General features: G+C 37.5%; 1 protein-coding gene across 1 annotated transcript in view; it reads left to right on the top strand.

Annotated features, from left to right (window-relative positions):
* The window catches only part of pdia5 (protein disulfide isomerase family A, member 5), a 64,478-nt gene that overhangs the window by 27,347 nt on the left and 20,806 nt on the right, over positions 1-16,325 (top strand). The window contains exons 4-11 of the mRNA XM_004081428.4: positions 3,395-3,478; positions 3,599-3,644; positions 4,453-4,545; positions 5,222-5,282; positions 5,579-5,646; positions 6,384-6,475; positions 9,915-9,986; positions 13,321-13,457. Coding sequence (XP_004081476.1) covers positions 3,395-3,478; positions 3,599-3,644; positions 4,453-4,545; positions 5,222-5,282; positions 5,579-5,646; positions 6,384-6,475; positions 9,915-9,986; positions 13,321-13,457 — 653 coding nt within the window. The remainder of the gene's footprint in view (positions 1-3,394; positions 3,479-3,598; positions 3,645-4,452; positions 4,546-5,221; positions 5,283-5,578; positions 5,647-6,383; positions 6,476-9,914; positions 9,987-13,320; positions 13,458-16,325) is intronic.

Below are 16,325 nucleotides of genomic sequence, written 5' to 3'. Positions count from 1 at the left end.
CTGACAGGTCAATATGGCATCCAGACACTTCAGTGTCAAGGGTCAAGTCCCTCTGGTGTTTGGACTTCTGGGTGTATGACATTTATTTTCCACACTTGGCTATCCTCTGGGGGAGCGGTGAGCTGCAGCCAAAGTCTTGCTTAAGAAACATTTTGTGGTTAAACCGTTTAAAGACCCAATCTGATAAAAGAATGTGTTTTTACACATGTTCTTGTGAAATTCAGCTCAAAATTGCATTTCTGAGTATTTCCCTATTCAAATCTTTGTGAATCAGGAGCAGATGAAAAAAAAATACATTTGGAAAGGGCATATCTGTTATGTAGAAAATATAATGGGTGGGCCACAAGCTCCCTGATTCATTCCATTCTGATGCATCCACTTGTAGACGACTATATCGTCTAGATCCCTGCACGTCTTTCTCGATCTTAACTACATCCGTGCACGATTTTCCCTATCTCGACTACATCCGTGCATGTCTTTCTCTGTCTCGACTAGATCCGTGTACGTCTTTCTGTATCTCTACTAGATCCGTGCTCTTCTTTCTCTATCTCGACGAGATCCGTGCACGTATTTCTGTATCTCTACTAGATCCGTGCTCTTCTTTCTCTACAGGGCTCGACATAGCCATTTGTCCGCTGGCCCGGTCCTGTTTTTCGAGCAGTGCGGACCACAAGACTTTACTTTTCACTTGTCCGCTCGGGCCACTAAAATATTTAACGGTTTATATATTCTTCACCTTTTTCAATAAAGTAAATTTTGCGAAAACGTGTAGATTTACCTTGTCTTCATAATTTAGTTTTTCTGCTAGTCCTGTGTTCAGACTTCAAGGGTTTCTATGGGAAACCTTTGATCACTTCTCCTCCTCTCCCGCCTGCGCACGCTCGGCTTTCACTGCCGAGCACCACGCGGCACGCGGTCACTACTTTTTTTTTTCAAACTTTATTGAATGTAACAATTCAATACAAAACAATGTTAAACAGCAACAACGAAGGCACAAGCCAGTGGGTTATTATTACATTTGATTATAAATCCGACACCGTCACTGAAGAGAGACTGAAGCATGTCAGAGATGTGGAAGACATGGCAGGAATAGATAGGAATATGTTGGATGGAGTAGTGGGTATAATTAGTAGTATGGACAGCAAGATATTTAATGAATGCATTGAAGATGAAACTGTATCCACTAAGCTTTAAGCTGAATGTCAAAGAATCAAAGGCAACTCCAAATACCTGAATCTCAGACTCAAATGCAGTAGAATGTTAAACTACTTAATTTTGTTTTTCTGTACAACACTGTAAGCAGTAAGTATTTCTAGTTAGCTGAATGATCTCAGTTAGACCTGCACAATATGAGGAAAACTTGCGATATGCGATATCAGAGATTAAAATTGCGATAAGGATATAATTTGCGGTATATAAACAAACAGCAAAATAACCAAATAACCATTCCCAGTTTAAAAATTATACTCCAAATGACCCACGTTGACATAGGTTACAAACATCTAACATAACAGGGCTCCATCTGATTGGTCAACAATGTGAAGGCGTCCATCCGATTGGTCAAATGCATTAAGGGATTTATTTGATTCGTTAAATGGTTCAAGCTGCCATTAGATTGTTTTAACACATTTAAGGTTTATGATTTATTGCGATATTTGCCGTTAGAAGCACCATGAAAACTTCTGAACTAGTGTTACCTACTACACTGCAGTGCTCTCTTCAAAACATCTGAAACAGACTAGAGCAGATTTAAGTTTGATATGGTCTATTTTCAGTCATTGAAAAGTGTAGAAATAAGTGATGTCACCAGAATGCACCAAATTGTACCATATTAAAAGTTTCCGGGGGGGCAGGCCCCCAGACCCCCCTAAAGTTGCAAGCACCTGCGGAGCGGCGGGTCCCGCTATGCGCAGTGTCGGGCCAGTAACTTTCAGGCAGGGCCAGTAAGTTTCAAAAACTACTGGCCCTGTGGGCCAGTGCAAATTTCTGGGCTATGTCAACCCCTGCTCTATCTCGACGAGATCCGTGCACGTCTGTCTCTGTCTCAACTACATCTGCGCACGTGTTTCTGTATCTCTACTAGATCCGTGCTCTTCTTTCTCTATCTCGACTAGATCCGTGCACGTCTGTCTCTGTCTCAACTACATCTGCGCATGGGTTTCTGTATCTCTACTAGATCCGTGCTCTTCTTTCTCTATCTCGAATAGATCCGTGCATGTCTTTCTCTGTCTCGACTAGATCCCTGCACGTCTTTCTCGATCTTAACTACATACGTGCACGATTTTCTCTATCTCGACTAGATCCGTGCTCTTCTTTCTCTATCTTGACTAGATCCGTGCACGTCTGTCTCTGTCTCAACTACATCCTCGCACGTCTTTCTGTATCTCTACTAGATCCGTGCTCTTCTTTCTCGACTAGATCCGTGCATGTCTTTCTCTATCTTGACTAGATCCTTGCACGTCTGTCTCTGTCTCAACTACATCTGCGCACATCTTTCCGTATCTCTACTAGATCCATGCTCTTCTTTCTCTGTCTCGACTAGATCCCTGCACGTCTTTCTCGATCTTAACTACATATGTGCACGATTTTCTCTATCTCGACTAGATCTGTGCTCTTCTTTCTCTATCTTGACTAGATCCGTGCACATCGAAACTGTGTTTTAGAAAACCTGGAGCCCCTGGTTCCTCCTTCATCAGTTAAATGCCAGAAGGGATCTTCTTCAGGAAGAGGCCGGGTTCGTTAGAAATCAACTCCGGGTGATAATTATTCTCCGAGATGATTTTGTTCAGCGTGCTCTTCATCTCCGCTCCCCTCTTCAAAAATTTCGGCAGCTTTTCCTTCAGATGCAAACATCTTGAGTTTTGTCTGAGTTTTTGTGATGAACTGGAGTAGCAGTGTGACTGAAAAAAAATATATAAAGACATTGAAACTGCGAATAAGAGGGTGAACACTGTAATTATATTTAAACGACCACTGGGAGCACTTCTAAAATAGATCAAAAGATGTCTGAGTATGCTGAGTGTATAGCGGTAGAGCAGGTGACTTTTATTTGGAGGTTAGATTCCCGCCTTGCCTGCCCATGTGTTGTTTCATTGGGCAAAACACTGAATCTCACATTGCTCTTGGCGCCATGTATGACTGCGTGTGTGCAGGGGTGAACGGGACTGTGACTGTAAAAAAGCAAAAAAAAAAGCCCAACTTTGAAACAGTTCATTTTCTTTAGAGGAATGTATAAATATTTTTAGTTTTGCATCAATAGATGAAGGTTATTGGCCTTTTTAATGTCAGATTTCATTTAGAAAAATGTCTCACTGAATCCCCTTAAATCTGTGGTCTTCACAAGAAAAAGTTTGTTAAATAAAAGTTATCTGTTTGTTGTTTTTTTTCATTGCAGAGATTCGGAAGGCCGTAAACTCTGCAAGAAAGTAAAAGTGGATCCAAGTTCAAAACAAGGAGGAATAGAGCTGCTGCATTACAAGTGAGTAACGAGGCATCCAGGTGGCGGTCTGACATTTTCTGACACCTCACTGCTTTGTGCAAAGTGGTAGTTTGTTTGAAACTTTACCACTATTTTTTTGGTGCCTTTTGTGTCTTGTAGAGATGGAACTTTTCATACAGAATACAACAGACCTACCACAATAAAGGTGAACCAATCATTTGTCTTGTTCTTAAATGTATTTGCAGAAGAAAATGAATTTGGTAGATTATTTGTGAATTCTTCTCATCAAACAACTAGGATTAGTAACATCATGTTGAACACAACTTCAAATCTCAGCCTCGATATATAATATATATATATATATATATATATATATATATATATATATATATATATATATATATATATATATATATATATATATATATATATATATATATATATATATATATATATATATATATATATATATGGCTATAATATTGGAAGCTGATTTAAAATCAAAAGGAAACACTTCTAAATTTCAAATATCAATAATTATTCTATCTGGTCAATGTATGTATTTCTTTTTCTGACAGGTGAGCAGCTCCTGAAAGCAATGAAACACCACAAGTTTCAATTTTAAACCATTGCAGTTCCAATAAATCAGTTTTAGATTTTCAATTTCAGAAAACCTTTTTCTGAAATTGTTAACACAAAAAGTAAAATATTTTTGATTTGGTTTTGATTTCAGAGGCAATTACATTTAACTTCCATGTGGCTCGAACAAGTACATAAACTGTAACTGTTTATAATAGCATTCTATTTTGTTCTGTTTTGTTGTTGAGAATACAAAGTGTTATTTTTGTGTATTTTGGGTTTGTGTATAAATTCCTTGGACAGGTGAAAGAGAGATGAGAAAACATTCAACATTTATAAAACGAATGCAAAAAATGTAAAGAGTTAGCAGCCTGGTTTTGCATCCCTGACAGATTTTTCTCCGTCTCGTTCTGTTTCATGCCTCTCTCCTGCAGTCTATGGTAGCATTCCTGAAAGACCCATCGGGCCCCCCACTTTGGGAGGAAAACCCAGAGGCAAAAGACGTCGTACACATTGAAACAGAAAAAGTAAGGAACAACTGATGTAAACTTTGCAATGACAAAAAAAAAAGAAGCATCAGCTGTTCGTGTGATCGCTTGATGAAGGAGATGATTGTTCATGCAATGCAGACACCGTCCATTCTCTCCTCTTCTACCAGCTTCTGGTCCTGGCAGAGACAATCTTGCGACATCTAGCCAAACACAGAGACGCTGAAGGCTTTATAATCAGAGAGCTGGTTAAGTTTTCATCCCCCACTTGCTCCTTAGAGCCTGAAAACTTCAGACAGCTCAAACCTTTATCAGATTCGCTCTGGTGTCAAAGTCCTCGCAACATCTGCTCTGAACCTGGCAGTTCAGAGCTCTACGTTTAACATCGTTTCCAACTTGTTTTAATTTAATAAACATCAAACCCGGCAGTTGACGCCGACACATTCCTCACTTGTAGCTTGTTGTAGATGTCAATAAAAGATGGTGTTAAATAGCTCCCTTTGGAAGGTAAAGATGAGAAAAACTGCTCTGTGAGCTCTTTAATAAGTTCTCAGAAGACTCTTCAAAGACTTGTGGCTTTTGATTGTTCAGCTGTGATGTAAAGTCCGATACATGTCAAGATTTTAAGTTTGGTGATTTGTCTTCTCCCGTTTTTTTGCATGCACTGTTTGAATAATTGTGAAAGTTTTCTCATCCTCTTGTGCCTTTTCTTAAGGAATTCAGGAAGTTGTTGAAGAAAGAGGAGAAGCCAGTGCTCATGATGTTTTATGCTCCCTGTAAGTCTTCTTTTTATTGTCATTTTTAGTGACTGCAAGAGAGAGCAAACATTTCTCAGGAAGTGTAAGAGAAAAAAAAGTTGTTATAATATAATGATTTTATAACAAAAATTGCAACAAAAACTTTTTTAAATTAAACCAATTGACAAGAAAATTGTCAACAAGCTAAGCAAAAAAGTCAGCGAGGATGTAAAAATGTACATTTGATCCCTTAGTAATATATATTTTAAATATAATTTTCTTTGTTCCAATTTTGTCTTTGACCTCTTTTGTTGTTGTGTTGATGTTTGTTGCAGGGTGTGGAGTTTGTAAAAGAATGCAGCCCATTTTTCAGCAAGCAGCCACTGAGGCAAAAGGACAGTTTGTAAGTTTTTTTTTTCCTTAATAAAGAAAAACATGTAAAGGTATTATGTCCTTCAACATGTCTCAACATATTGATAGAGGTTTGACTTGTAGAATAAATCATTGTGCAAACGAATAATTACCACTAATCTGTTTTTTGTTTTTTTCATGTGTTGTTGTTTTTTAAACCTTTTATTGATTTTGCTCTCCTATCTTTTTTAAAGTAGAGAAAAAGACATCCACTGGAAAAAAATGACTAGAAAATCTATAGGATGGCAGAGAAAATGAACGCTTTGTGATTGACCACTTTTCTCTTCTCTTATGATAAAAGGAAAATCAGGAAATAATGGTGAACTAAAACGCTCGAGTCTTAATGAAGCTTGGTAAATCCCCTCCTGGGAGTAATTGAGTTTTTTTAATTGAAATGGTTTGCAGCAGAATGTTCTATCTGTGAGGTCTGAGTCTGGTGTTGCTAAGAAGATAAAACTACGTTTGATTCCAGAAACATTCAAGACTTTTTATAAGTATTTCTGTAAGTGTTTAGAGTTTGAGTCATACTGACCAAGACAATGATGACAACTTTTTTCTCTACCTTTTGTTATTGTATGTCTTTTAGGAGTCACATCACGTTATTGCTGTCATCTTGTGCGCTGCTTAAACATTTCATTTATTGTAGATTTTTGCATTTTTACCAGGTACCATGTTTCTCTTTTTTTTTGATAATTAATAAATTATTTATTTGTATTTTTCCACTTTAAGGTACTGGCAGGAATGAACGTCCATCCATCTGAGTTCGATGGCCTAAAGCAGGAATACAGTGTCAAAGGCTATCCAACCTTTTGCTACTTTGAGTGAGTTCAATCATTGTGTTAAGATTTTTTTAACTGTACGATATTTTATTGTTTTGAAATAAAAGGGAATACTTTCAAAAATGTGACCTTTTATAAGATCGAGACATGATTATTATTTGGAACTGTGACTTTAATTCTTGGAACAAAACTTTGGAGCCATGATTTAGTCTCTACTTATACATTTAGAGAGAAATCAGCCCTCTTACTCTGTGTTACCTGTTATCTTTCATTGAAGCTTTTCAAACTACAAGAAAAAAATCTGACCAAAGAGGTTTGCGGTTTAAAAACTCAATCGAATATGGACTGAAGCTTGTGATGGAATATTTCCTGTCTGAGAACAGAGGAAATGTAAGAAAGACGTCACAAATAGTTCTGGCTTTCATTGGCGAAATGCTGAATTTTACCGTTAGATTTACAATTAAATGTAATTCGCTTAAATATCATTTCTATTTTTTCTATCAATTTTCTATTAAAACTGATTTTATTTTTTTTTAGTAAAAAAAAAAAATGATTTAAACTAAACAAAGGGGAAAATTAAAATCATCTTATTATAAGTTTTCATGATAAAATATAATAATCTTTTCATTTTTTGCCCAAAAAATTATGAATGCGATTGAAAGAATCTGACCAGAAAATACATTTTCCTAATGAAATTAGATTTGATTTTAGTAAATTTTTAAAACACCTTTAATACCCTTGCAGATATAAGGTATACAATGCTAAAAATAACACCTTAAGTAAAAGTTGTAACTCTCCCTGAGGTTCCCAGTTCAACATATTTCTTTTGGTAGAAGTCTCAAATTTGACAATGTTATTTTAATTTTTTTATTTTTAGATTTATGTGTGCAAAGTGCATCTCTATTCAATTCAACTGTTACGTTTTATATTTTCCAAGTAATACCCTCGTCCAAAAGCAGCAGAACAAGCCCAAACTATTACCTTTCCACTACAGTGCTTGACAATGACAAAACAGAAGTCAAATCAAAAAGTTTGTCTGCGATGCTGTACAGAGCGATGTTGCATTTTTATAACACCTAATCGCAGTATATTTGGTTGTTTTAAATAGCATCCTCTTAGTGCTCCTCTGGAACAAAGCCTAAAAATGCAGATAGAGACACACATGCAAGATCAAGTCATGGTGACCCATTTGATGGATGGTGTTTGCAGAATCACCACACCGCCTCAGTATCAATTTGCTTTGTTTTTCATTATATACTTCATACTTTTGCAGTTAGATCAAGCCTTTTTGCTGTTTAGTTTTTCTGATTGATAGGGGGAAAAAAAGGATGACATGAGGGTCACACCTCGCGACATTGCAGCCATGTTTGCGGCTCCGCTAATGCTTTGTGACGCAGATTCCAGTGATGTTGACTTGCTGAGCTTATATAAATTTGCACTAACTTTCTCGTCCTCCGTTTCCACATTAATTGCTCTTTTGTCCAGTCTGGCCTTTTGATTAAGTCAAGACTGATTAAGTGCTTTTGTGGTCAGCAATTGTGTTTGCTCTTGCCTTCTTCTAGCTCATTTTTTCCTCCCTCCAGTGCACGTGCGTGCACCGTGCAGCAGAGCCAGAGACATTCTGTTAGCTGGGAGAGCATTAGTGTCAATGCAAGGCTAGCTAATGACCATCCATGTCCACTGACTTCAGCAATAAGCCACTCTGTGATAAACAGCAGCTAATCACTGCTGGGTAAATCGCTATCAACACTGTTGCTGTTATCGCACTGTTGCACCTGCTATAGGAGAGAGTTTTCAAGGTCTTTTTAGGTTTTCTGTCCTTGATATTAAGAAAGCAAGCGACCTAAAAGCTGAATAAAATTCAAAATACATTATGAAAGACTTCCTGCCTCATTATCCTATTCATTCTTTCAAGTAAAAATAAAAAAAAAGGCAGTCATCATTTCAAATTTGAAATGTGGGAAGTTTCACTGTGTTTAGGAACAGTGGAGATAAAACTGAAGAAACAGAGTTGATCATAAATCTCTGATTAAATTCCAAGCTCTCATGCTTTGTTGCTGAAATCAGTTAGCCTAATAATCCATGTTCTTGAAAAACTCCATTAAAGTCAATCCTTTATCTGTATCATGTTTACCGAAACATTCTTCTGTTAATGGCATTAAAATGTCACCATTATGTTCAGATGTGTCTTATTCTTTGATTAATCCCAGATTAATTTTTGAGCAAAGGAGATGCTCCTTTTCTTTGTACGACAGCTATGCTGACTTTTACTTGAAAAGTGCAGCTTCTCTTGGTTTCTCTGACAAATAGTTTGACTTACAGTTCTTAAACACCCACTCCTATGATATTTTAATGAAACCTAAAAGTGCTCTTGTAATTCTTATAATGCTACTTTTAGCCTATTTTTTTTCAAACTGTCATTTTTTAGGACATAGTTTCTTCAGAACGGCAGGAGTTCATCAAAAAATCCCTTCTGAGTTGTAGGCAGGACCGTCGGCACGTAGTAAGCCTCCTCCACTTCCCGGCATCCGTCTGGTTACACTCTCCCGCTAGGTTACAGCCCCTCACACCCCCCAACCTAACTTTACTGGTGCAACAAAAATGCTGAGCAATATTGGAGCCATCCAGCTGTGCAGTTTTGAGCCAGATGCCAGCTCAGACGAAGATCCAGAGATCTGAATGAATAAAGACTCAGAAACGCAATTTTAAGCTTTATTTTCTTTACATCCGTCCTCCATCATGAGGAAATGAAAGAACATGTTAGAAACACCATTTTCATCGGAGTGGCTCTTTAAAGATCCCTTCTTTGCACCGCAGTGTTAATGATATTTTAACCATCTGAAACAATTTTCCACAAATCCCCAAATGTTTGAAGGGTTGGCAGAATTGTTTTATTGTGAAACTATGGGTCGCCCCAACACCCATTACAAACAAATTGGTCACGATACTGGATGCTAAACAAACCTCTAAACAGATGCTGAAAACATACAGTTCCTTTAGAAAGGCTTTGACTTGTTTAATCATTCAGGAAATTTTTAGAGTTGCAAGTCTTCTATATGCAAGCAAAGCACTCAAGGTTGTTTGATCACATGAATGAAGTGAAGTTCTCTTATGTCAATTGTTTAAACCACGCCTGACTGAAGGAAATTCAAGGCAATAACCCTTTAGAGAATTCACATATGGCATCTCAGCTGAGACCACAAGAGCTGGAGTGATTGCTGTGTGCAGAGAGGACTGTAAATCAATTCCTAAACTACTGACCTTGTGATCTGTCACCAGATGAGTGTTAGAAATCTCTTTCTCTGTACAGATGGATGGATAGAAGTGCTTTATGACAGAGATGGCTCGAGGTCAAATTCTAACACTTCTTTCCATGTGTGTCTCTATACTTCCTTCTTAAATGATTGTATTTTCAAGTTTTACCAGACCCACTTCCTAATTCTTGCTAAATGACTGATGATCTTGTTCTCTTGTCTTTTAGGAAGGGAAAATTCCTGTATCACTACGAAAACTATGGTGCTACTGCCAAGGATATTACAGACTGGCTGAAGAAGTAAGTGTGACCTTTATCTGCGACCAGATTTGCTTCGTGTGTTGAGTCTTATGTGACAAAGAAAGCGCTGTAGGGAATACATAAAAACCAAACCCTGTCCCCTCTATCAAGTAGCTATATTTTCTTTGCTGGATTTCTACACTCTAGGGCCGAATCCGAATTCTTCCCCTACCCCTATAGCTTCTCCCTACCCCTAAATTTAGCCCTCCATACGGAGAGCAATGGAAAAATAGACTCTGTCCGAATTCCCACCCTAACCTCTAACTACTAAAAAACTATACAGTCTGGTACTATGTAGTGCCCTGAATTTTAAAAGCAATTCGGACACCATCCTCAGTACTTTTTATTTTTTTAAAGGTGGATATGACGTCATCGATTTCACAAAATTAAAATCTAATTAAAATGCGACGATTATTTATGAGTTCATTGTCTTCTGAGGATAAAAATGTTGATGGTTTATTGGAAAAATACATTTAAATATGTTCTTTTGGCAAAAAATGCAATGTATTGTGGTCGATATTCGCCGATCTAGTGAGCATCGATGCACACTGGTGACTTCTGGGAAATTTCCGGGGCACTCAATTTTGGAATTGTAGATTCAGACGGCTCTACAGAATGGCGAACCCACTATATAGGGGTCAGGGCGGTAATTCGGACACAGGTTTTAGTGTCTTCTAATTTGGACGTCACTCCCACTCGATGACATCATCAGTATTCGCCGGTCATCCACGTTATCGTGTAGCTGCCAGTGCTCAGAAAATACATAACATCAGTGTTATAACTTTAAAAAGTCACGCTAAAACTTAAAGTCATTACTTACATTTACCGTACATGTCAACTTCTGTGCTCCAGACACCCACATGAAGAAATGTGCTTCTCCTCCACACCACACGGATTTCCCTCACGGCAGAGGGATACAAAGGGTTTCCCCCTAACCCTCCAAATGCTCGTACAATTGGAGGGATAGGCAGAAGCCTGAGGGGTAGGGGAAGAATTCGGATTCAGCCTAGGACCCTATCGTCACCTCTTTGATGGTTTTCTTTCTGTACTTCTGTTCATCGCACCTGTTCCAGCTTCTTCTCACCTAGACCTACCTCACCAAGGTGTCTTCAAGCAGCACATGTTCTGTCCCATTTGTCATTGCCACTCTGGCTCACAGCTCTGTCTATGACACTACTCTCTCCAAGGCTGCATCCATCTGTTTTACAGGAACCCGAGTGAGACGGGATGAAAACTCTTTTTGCCCCCATTCTTAGCAGTGGGCCTAATAGGGGTCCTCTGGGGTAAGTGGTTGCTTGGCAAACCACTAAGCACTTAAATTGATAGAGCAAATTTCATGTTTAGGATGATCATCAATATTATTATAGCTGATGTAATTGTAAAGTATGGTCTTTTGTGCTGGTTTTCTGTAAAAAAGAAAACAATCTGTTTTTCTCCATTGTGGTGAAATAAGATGTTTCTTCATGAACAGTCTGGATGTAAGAGATATTATTTAATGTGCTCTGGATGACAGAAAGATGGATAAGATAAGATTTTATTTATTTAGATGGGGACATTTTGTCTGCAGTGGCAAAAGTGACATTCAAGCAAAGTGACAACCAGAACAGTGCAACATTATAAAAGAACAGAAGAACATCTGTAACTTATATGACAAAGTAAAGTAAATTAAAACTAGAAGAAGCTGCATTTCCAAAAGAAAATGCAGGGTTGAATGCTATATTGCTGAATTAAAATGAAAATAGAAGGGTAGTAATTGGCAACAAAAAAATAAATAAAGATATGATCAAAGTTGACCATAAATAAAGTGAAAACAGCACAATACAAAAAAGATATTTCTGTGAAAAATGCCAGAGCCGGGTATCAAACCAGCAAGCTTCTGCACCAAAGATTCCCCATGTATTTCAATGGAGGCAGAAATCCTGGAATATCTTGAAAGGTTCAAGGATTTAAAGGACCAAAAGTCACAGCTGGAAAAAAGCTGAAAGAGCTGAACATCTGAATAGTTGAATGTCGGCTTCTTTTAATGTGACTAGAAGTGTTTTCTATTACTCTGTAATTGTTTTCACCCAACTCTGCATCAGTTCATTTCATTATTATCACTATTTCTTTATCTAAAATATACAATTGACATCAACAACATGGAATTTATAAAACAGCAGGTGTAGCGAGTGTCGGAAGTATGCTTAGCTCAAACCATGTTTTAGAACAGAAGTCCTTCTCAGTTATGCGCAGCATATAGCAGCGCAGCACCCCAACATGTAGTAGATATACATCATGAATTATTCTAGGCTTTAGCATCACGGCAACAACTTTTCACACAAGAAGAGGTGTGATTAGTATCTTTTTGGTCGTATCTGACCAACTAAATATTTTATCTCAAGTGTTGCCTCAGCCTCTGCTAAACATTCATCTTGAGGCTTTTCTAAACCGCTGACTCTGGTATCTGTGGATATCAAGCTACAGGTAAATTTGTGCAGCTATAATTATCCAGTGTGATTTAAAAATAGTTTAAAGTAGTTAAACATAAAAATAGAAAATATATGTCGGAAATAAAGGATGGCTTCTTTGTCAAGTGTTATAATTGGCTCTCCTATTGTAATTGTAAATCCATGTCACCCACATGCTCCCCCCTTATCTCAAAAACATCTAGCCGCTTATATTAACAGATTTATTCCCTTAATTTTCATTGTTCTCTAATTTTTTCAGGGTTGTAGTTTAGCAGTCATGTTTTCATCTATTATTAAAGCCCTACACAGTTTCCATCGCAATGCTCACATCTCTTTTATTAATTTTACAAGAAACAGTCTTAAGCTGCACAAAGGTCCTCTGGATTTTGCCTTCAGCTTCGTTTCTCTTCTTAATTTTCTTTTTTATGTTTCTCTTTTCAAAGTCCGTCTTGTCCATTTTAATTTGGAGTCTTCCAGGTTTCTAAACCACTGGTGATGAGCTCTTTCTTTGTTCTCAGGACTTAATTTTTCATCTGTGGTCATTAGGATTAGTTTAGATGGATGAAGAAAGACTCCACTTTGTGATCGCGCGTTGGTACGTCTTTTAGTCAGACCAGTTTTTTTATGCTGGATAAACACTGTAAGCATTTCTATTTTAAAATCTCTTGGCTCTAGACTTTCAATTTACAAATATGTAAGTCCTTGGCACATTAACACTGTATGCCATCAGTGAGGGACAATCAGGTCTGTTCCATACTTACACATTTGGTGGACAGTGGGCTCCATTTGTTTTACTTTTTCCATTTTTTTTCTGCACTTTAATTACTCAAAAATCCCAAACATTATAACTGCAGTGGATTAAAGTGTGTCATCTCTTGTGGTTTCAGCCCTCAGCCCCCTCAGCCAAAAACTCCAGAGGTGCCGTGGTCAGAGATGGATTCTGCCGTCTTCCATCTCACTGATGACACGTTTGACAGCTTCTTAGAGGAACATCCTGCCGCCCTGGTCATGTTCTACGCCCCGTGTGAGTAATCACTTGTTAAGGGAAATCAAAAATAAGTTGACCAATTTATTAATCAATTACTAAAATTGGAGACCTTTGTACATACTTTATATTTTCTCATACATTTGAATGCGTTGGTCTTCGTTTTAAGGGACTTTTTGTGCAAATGGCACATGCCTGAGCGGCTTTAATTTTATTTGAATTCATTTGTTTGATTAGCAGTTACAGTCTGCTGGAAAATGAAACAGTGACTTTAACACTTTCAGTGGTATCTGTCACATATAAGCTCTATGCTCACACAAACTCATAGCACAACACCTCCTTATGGTTGCCATATGGTTCATAGAAGCCTGCTTATCATTTCATTTCACACGCCATTTTTTTTTTTAAATTCAAACACATTTACAGTTGAGATTTTATTTTTCACTTTTTGGTTAATCTCAAAGCTGTTAATTGTATCAAACAATTTTAATCTGGTTTGATTATTTTTACATGTGCTTTATTTCTTCAAACTATTCCATCTGCCGTCATCACCTCCATGCCTGTTCCACCATCTGCTCGTCGTGTTTCAGTGTCAGGCTTGTAAAAATAGATGGGTGAACCATAACAAGAGCGTGAGCCAAAGCAATGAGTTTTCATTTTCAAGATTTTATCATGCTTTCTGTGTGTTTACACACACTGTACCGCATACACTAACTGAGAGCAAAGCCCAAAAGTCAAAGACCCTCACCGTTTTGTTAAAGTGATCCAAACTTTGCCCCTGAAATTCCACTAATCGGACAGATTTGTTTCAGCATTTTCATTATTTAAAATCAGGAACATTTTTAACCAAAAGATTTACTTTAGGTAGCCAAATAAAGGTCATAATAATGTTATTAATAGAAATACTAGTTTAAGAGAATATCAAAATACTTAAGACAAAACATTTCAAAGCGTGTGAAACAAGAGGATTTGCTGATCTAATTTCCAAAAGATTTACAGAAGATTGTTGCTTGTGAAAGTAACATGTGAATGCAAATTACACTGATTTAATCAGTCTTTTTTTGTTACCATGTTTAAGAAACCTTATAGAGTATTTACAATTTCCTGTAAATATGGGGTGTCATGTTTATTTGGTAAATAATTATGTGTCGGCCATATGTTAAAATGTTTTCTGGTTTTTCTTCTGCTAACTATGAAACAGAAATCTGCTGAAGGTCCTGTTTCATAGCACCAACGTGAAACCTTTGGTTTTCTTTATGTCATTATCTGTTTAACATTTTTAAAATAAACTTTATACTCTTCTTCTTTTAAATCATCATGGGGGTCTGACAATAATTGTTTTACATAGATCTTCTAAAAACCCACCACAGCGTTTCAGTCGAGATCTTGACTTTACCTGCACCACCTTTTTCTTTTTGTTTTTTTTTGTTAGCAGTTTTGTTCAATTTTTACTGCTGGGATCCTTTGATACAGTAAATGGCAAAGGACTTGAAAACCTCAATAATGTAACTAGAATGCCCTCAAATCCTGTGTCAGCAGAAAAAAAGGCCAAATCTCTAACTGCCTTTCATGTTGGTGACTAGTTCAATGCACATTAGCAGTCTTTGACCCTTTTCTGTGACTTTGTAATGGATTTTTGCTTTGTTGTTGCCCTTGTGTTGTTCCTCACTGCAACCACTTTCCTAAAAAACATTTTACAATAGACTATTTGATCAATTCGTTTGTTCAAAATACAAAGCAGGAATTAGAGATTGCTGCTTAATAAGATTTGTTTTTTAACCGTTGGTTTAGGAACTAGCGTCTCAGATGAAGTTTCAGTTATTTCCCATTTATTTACATTTCTTATTCATTCTCTTTCTCTCAGTGTTTTGTCTGTTCAATTTTTCAAAAGATTTTTAGCCAAAATTCACAAACGGGTCATTTTTTAGAGCCTAGTGTCTGGAGAGTAGTTCATTTGAAATTAGCCTCTGAGTTGTGGGTGGGACCATTGGCGCGGAGCAACCTCGCCCGTCCTCATTACTGCAGAGATGACTGTTTACAGTCTCTCCCACTAGCTTACAGCCCCTCACAACCCCAACCTAACATTGGAGGGGGGAAACAAAGACGAACATGGATCTGTTTGTCTACAAGTGGATGCATCAGAATGGAGCAGAGCAGGGAGCTTGTGGTTTTTCGATTGTAGCTTCGACATCACAAATACACTCTTTCTTGAAACAGCAATTTATGTCTCCTTCTCATTCACGAAAACCTTCATGTCTAAAACTTGGCATGTGAGGAACCCCTGAAATGAGCTTCACAACTACACAGGCCTGTAATTGGTCTCAAAAGAAAGTTAAAACGTTAGTCTAAGGCAGTGTTTTTCAATCTTTTTTGAACCACGGCACACTTTAACCTTGACAAAAATCCTGCGGGACACCAGCATCCCAAAATTAATAAAAAGGAGAAACTCATAGTCTGTATTGATGTACAGTCCCTCCGCAATCTCACGTGCATTTTTGTGATAATTGTGGCAGAAAAAGCTGGAAGTTGCAGCTGTTTTTTTCTAAAAGATGTAATAAAAGTGAAGTTAGAAGATATAAAAACTGTTTGATGTGTGTCCCTTGTGGTTTCAAGACATTTAACAGGAACGACTCATTGTGCGCTGAGACGCTGTCACTTTAACCCAATGCATCATGGGAGATGTAGTGCAAACAGCCACCGAACGCAGACAAACTGGCGTCTCTGAGCTTCATTGTTTTCTTCACATGTTCCACGGTCTACACCGCTAAAGACGAGCTTTAGCTGGTATTTTTATTGGAACTGAGAGACTTTATGAGCTAAATCGGAACAAGGAAGTGGAGACTTTAACCACTTCTGATTGGTCAGACTGATGACATTTGATTAAGTCTCAAATAATGATTGGTGGAG

Source organism: Oryzias latipes, chromosome 21 (genome assembly GCF_053564925.1).
Source record: "Oryzias latipes strain Hd-rR chromosome 21, Olatipes_Hd-rR_3.1".
NCBI classification, from domain to species: Eukaryota; Metazoa; Chordata; class Actinopteri; order Beloniformes; family Adrianichthyidae; genus Oryzias; species Oryzias latipes.
The sequence above is the reverse complement of the archived record's forward strand: the minus strand, read 5'-3'. Positions and strand labels throughout refer to the sequence as shown.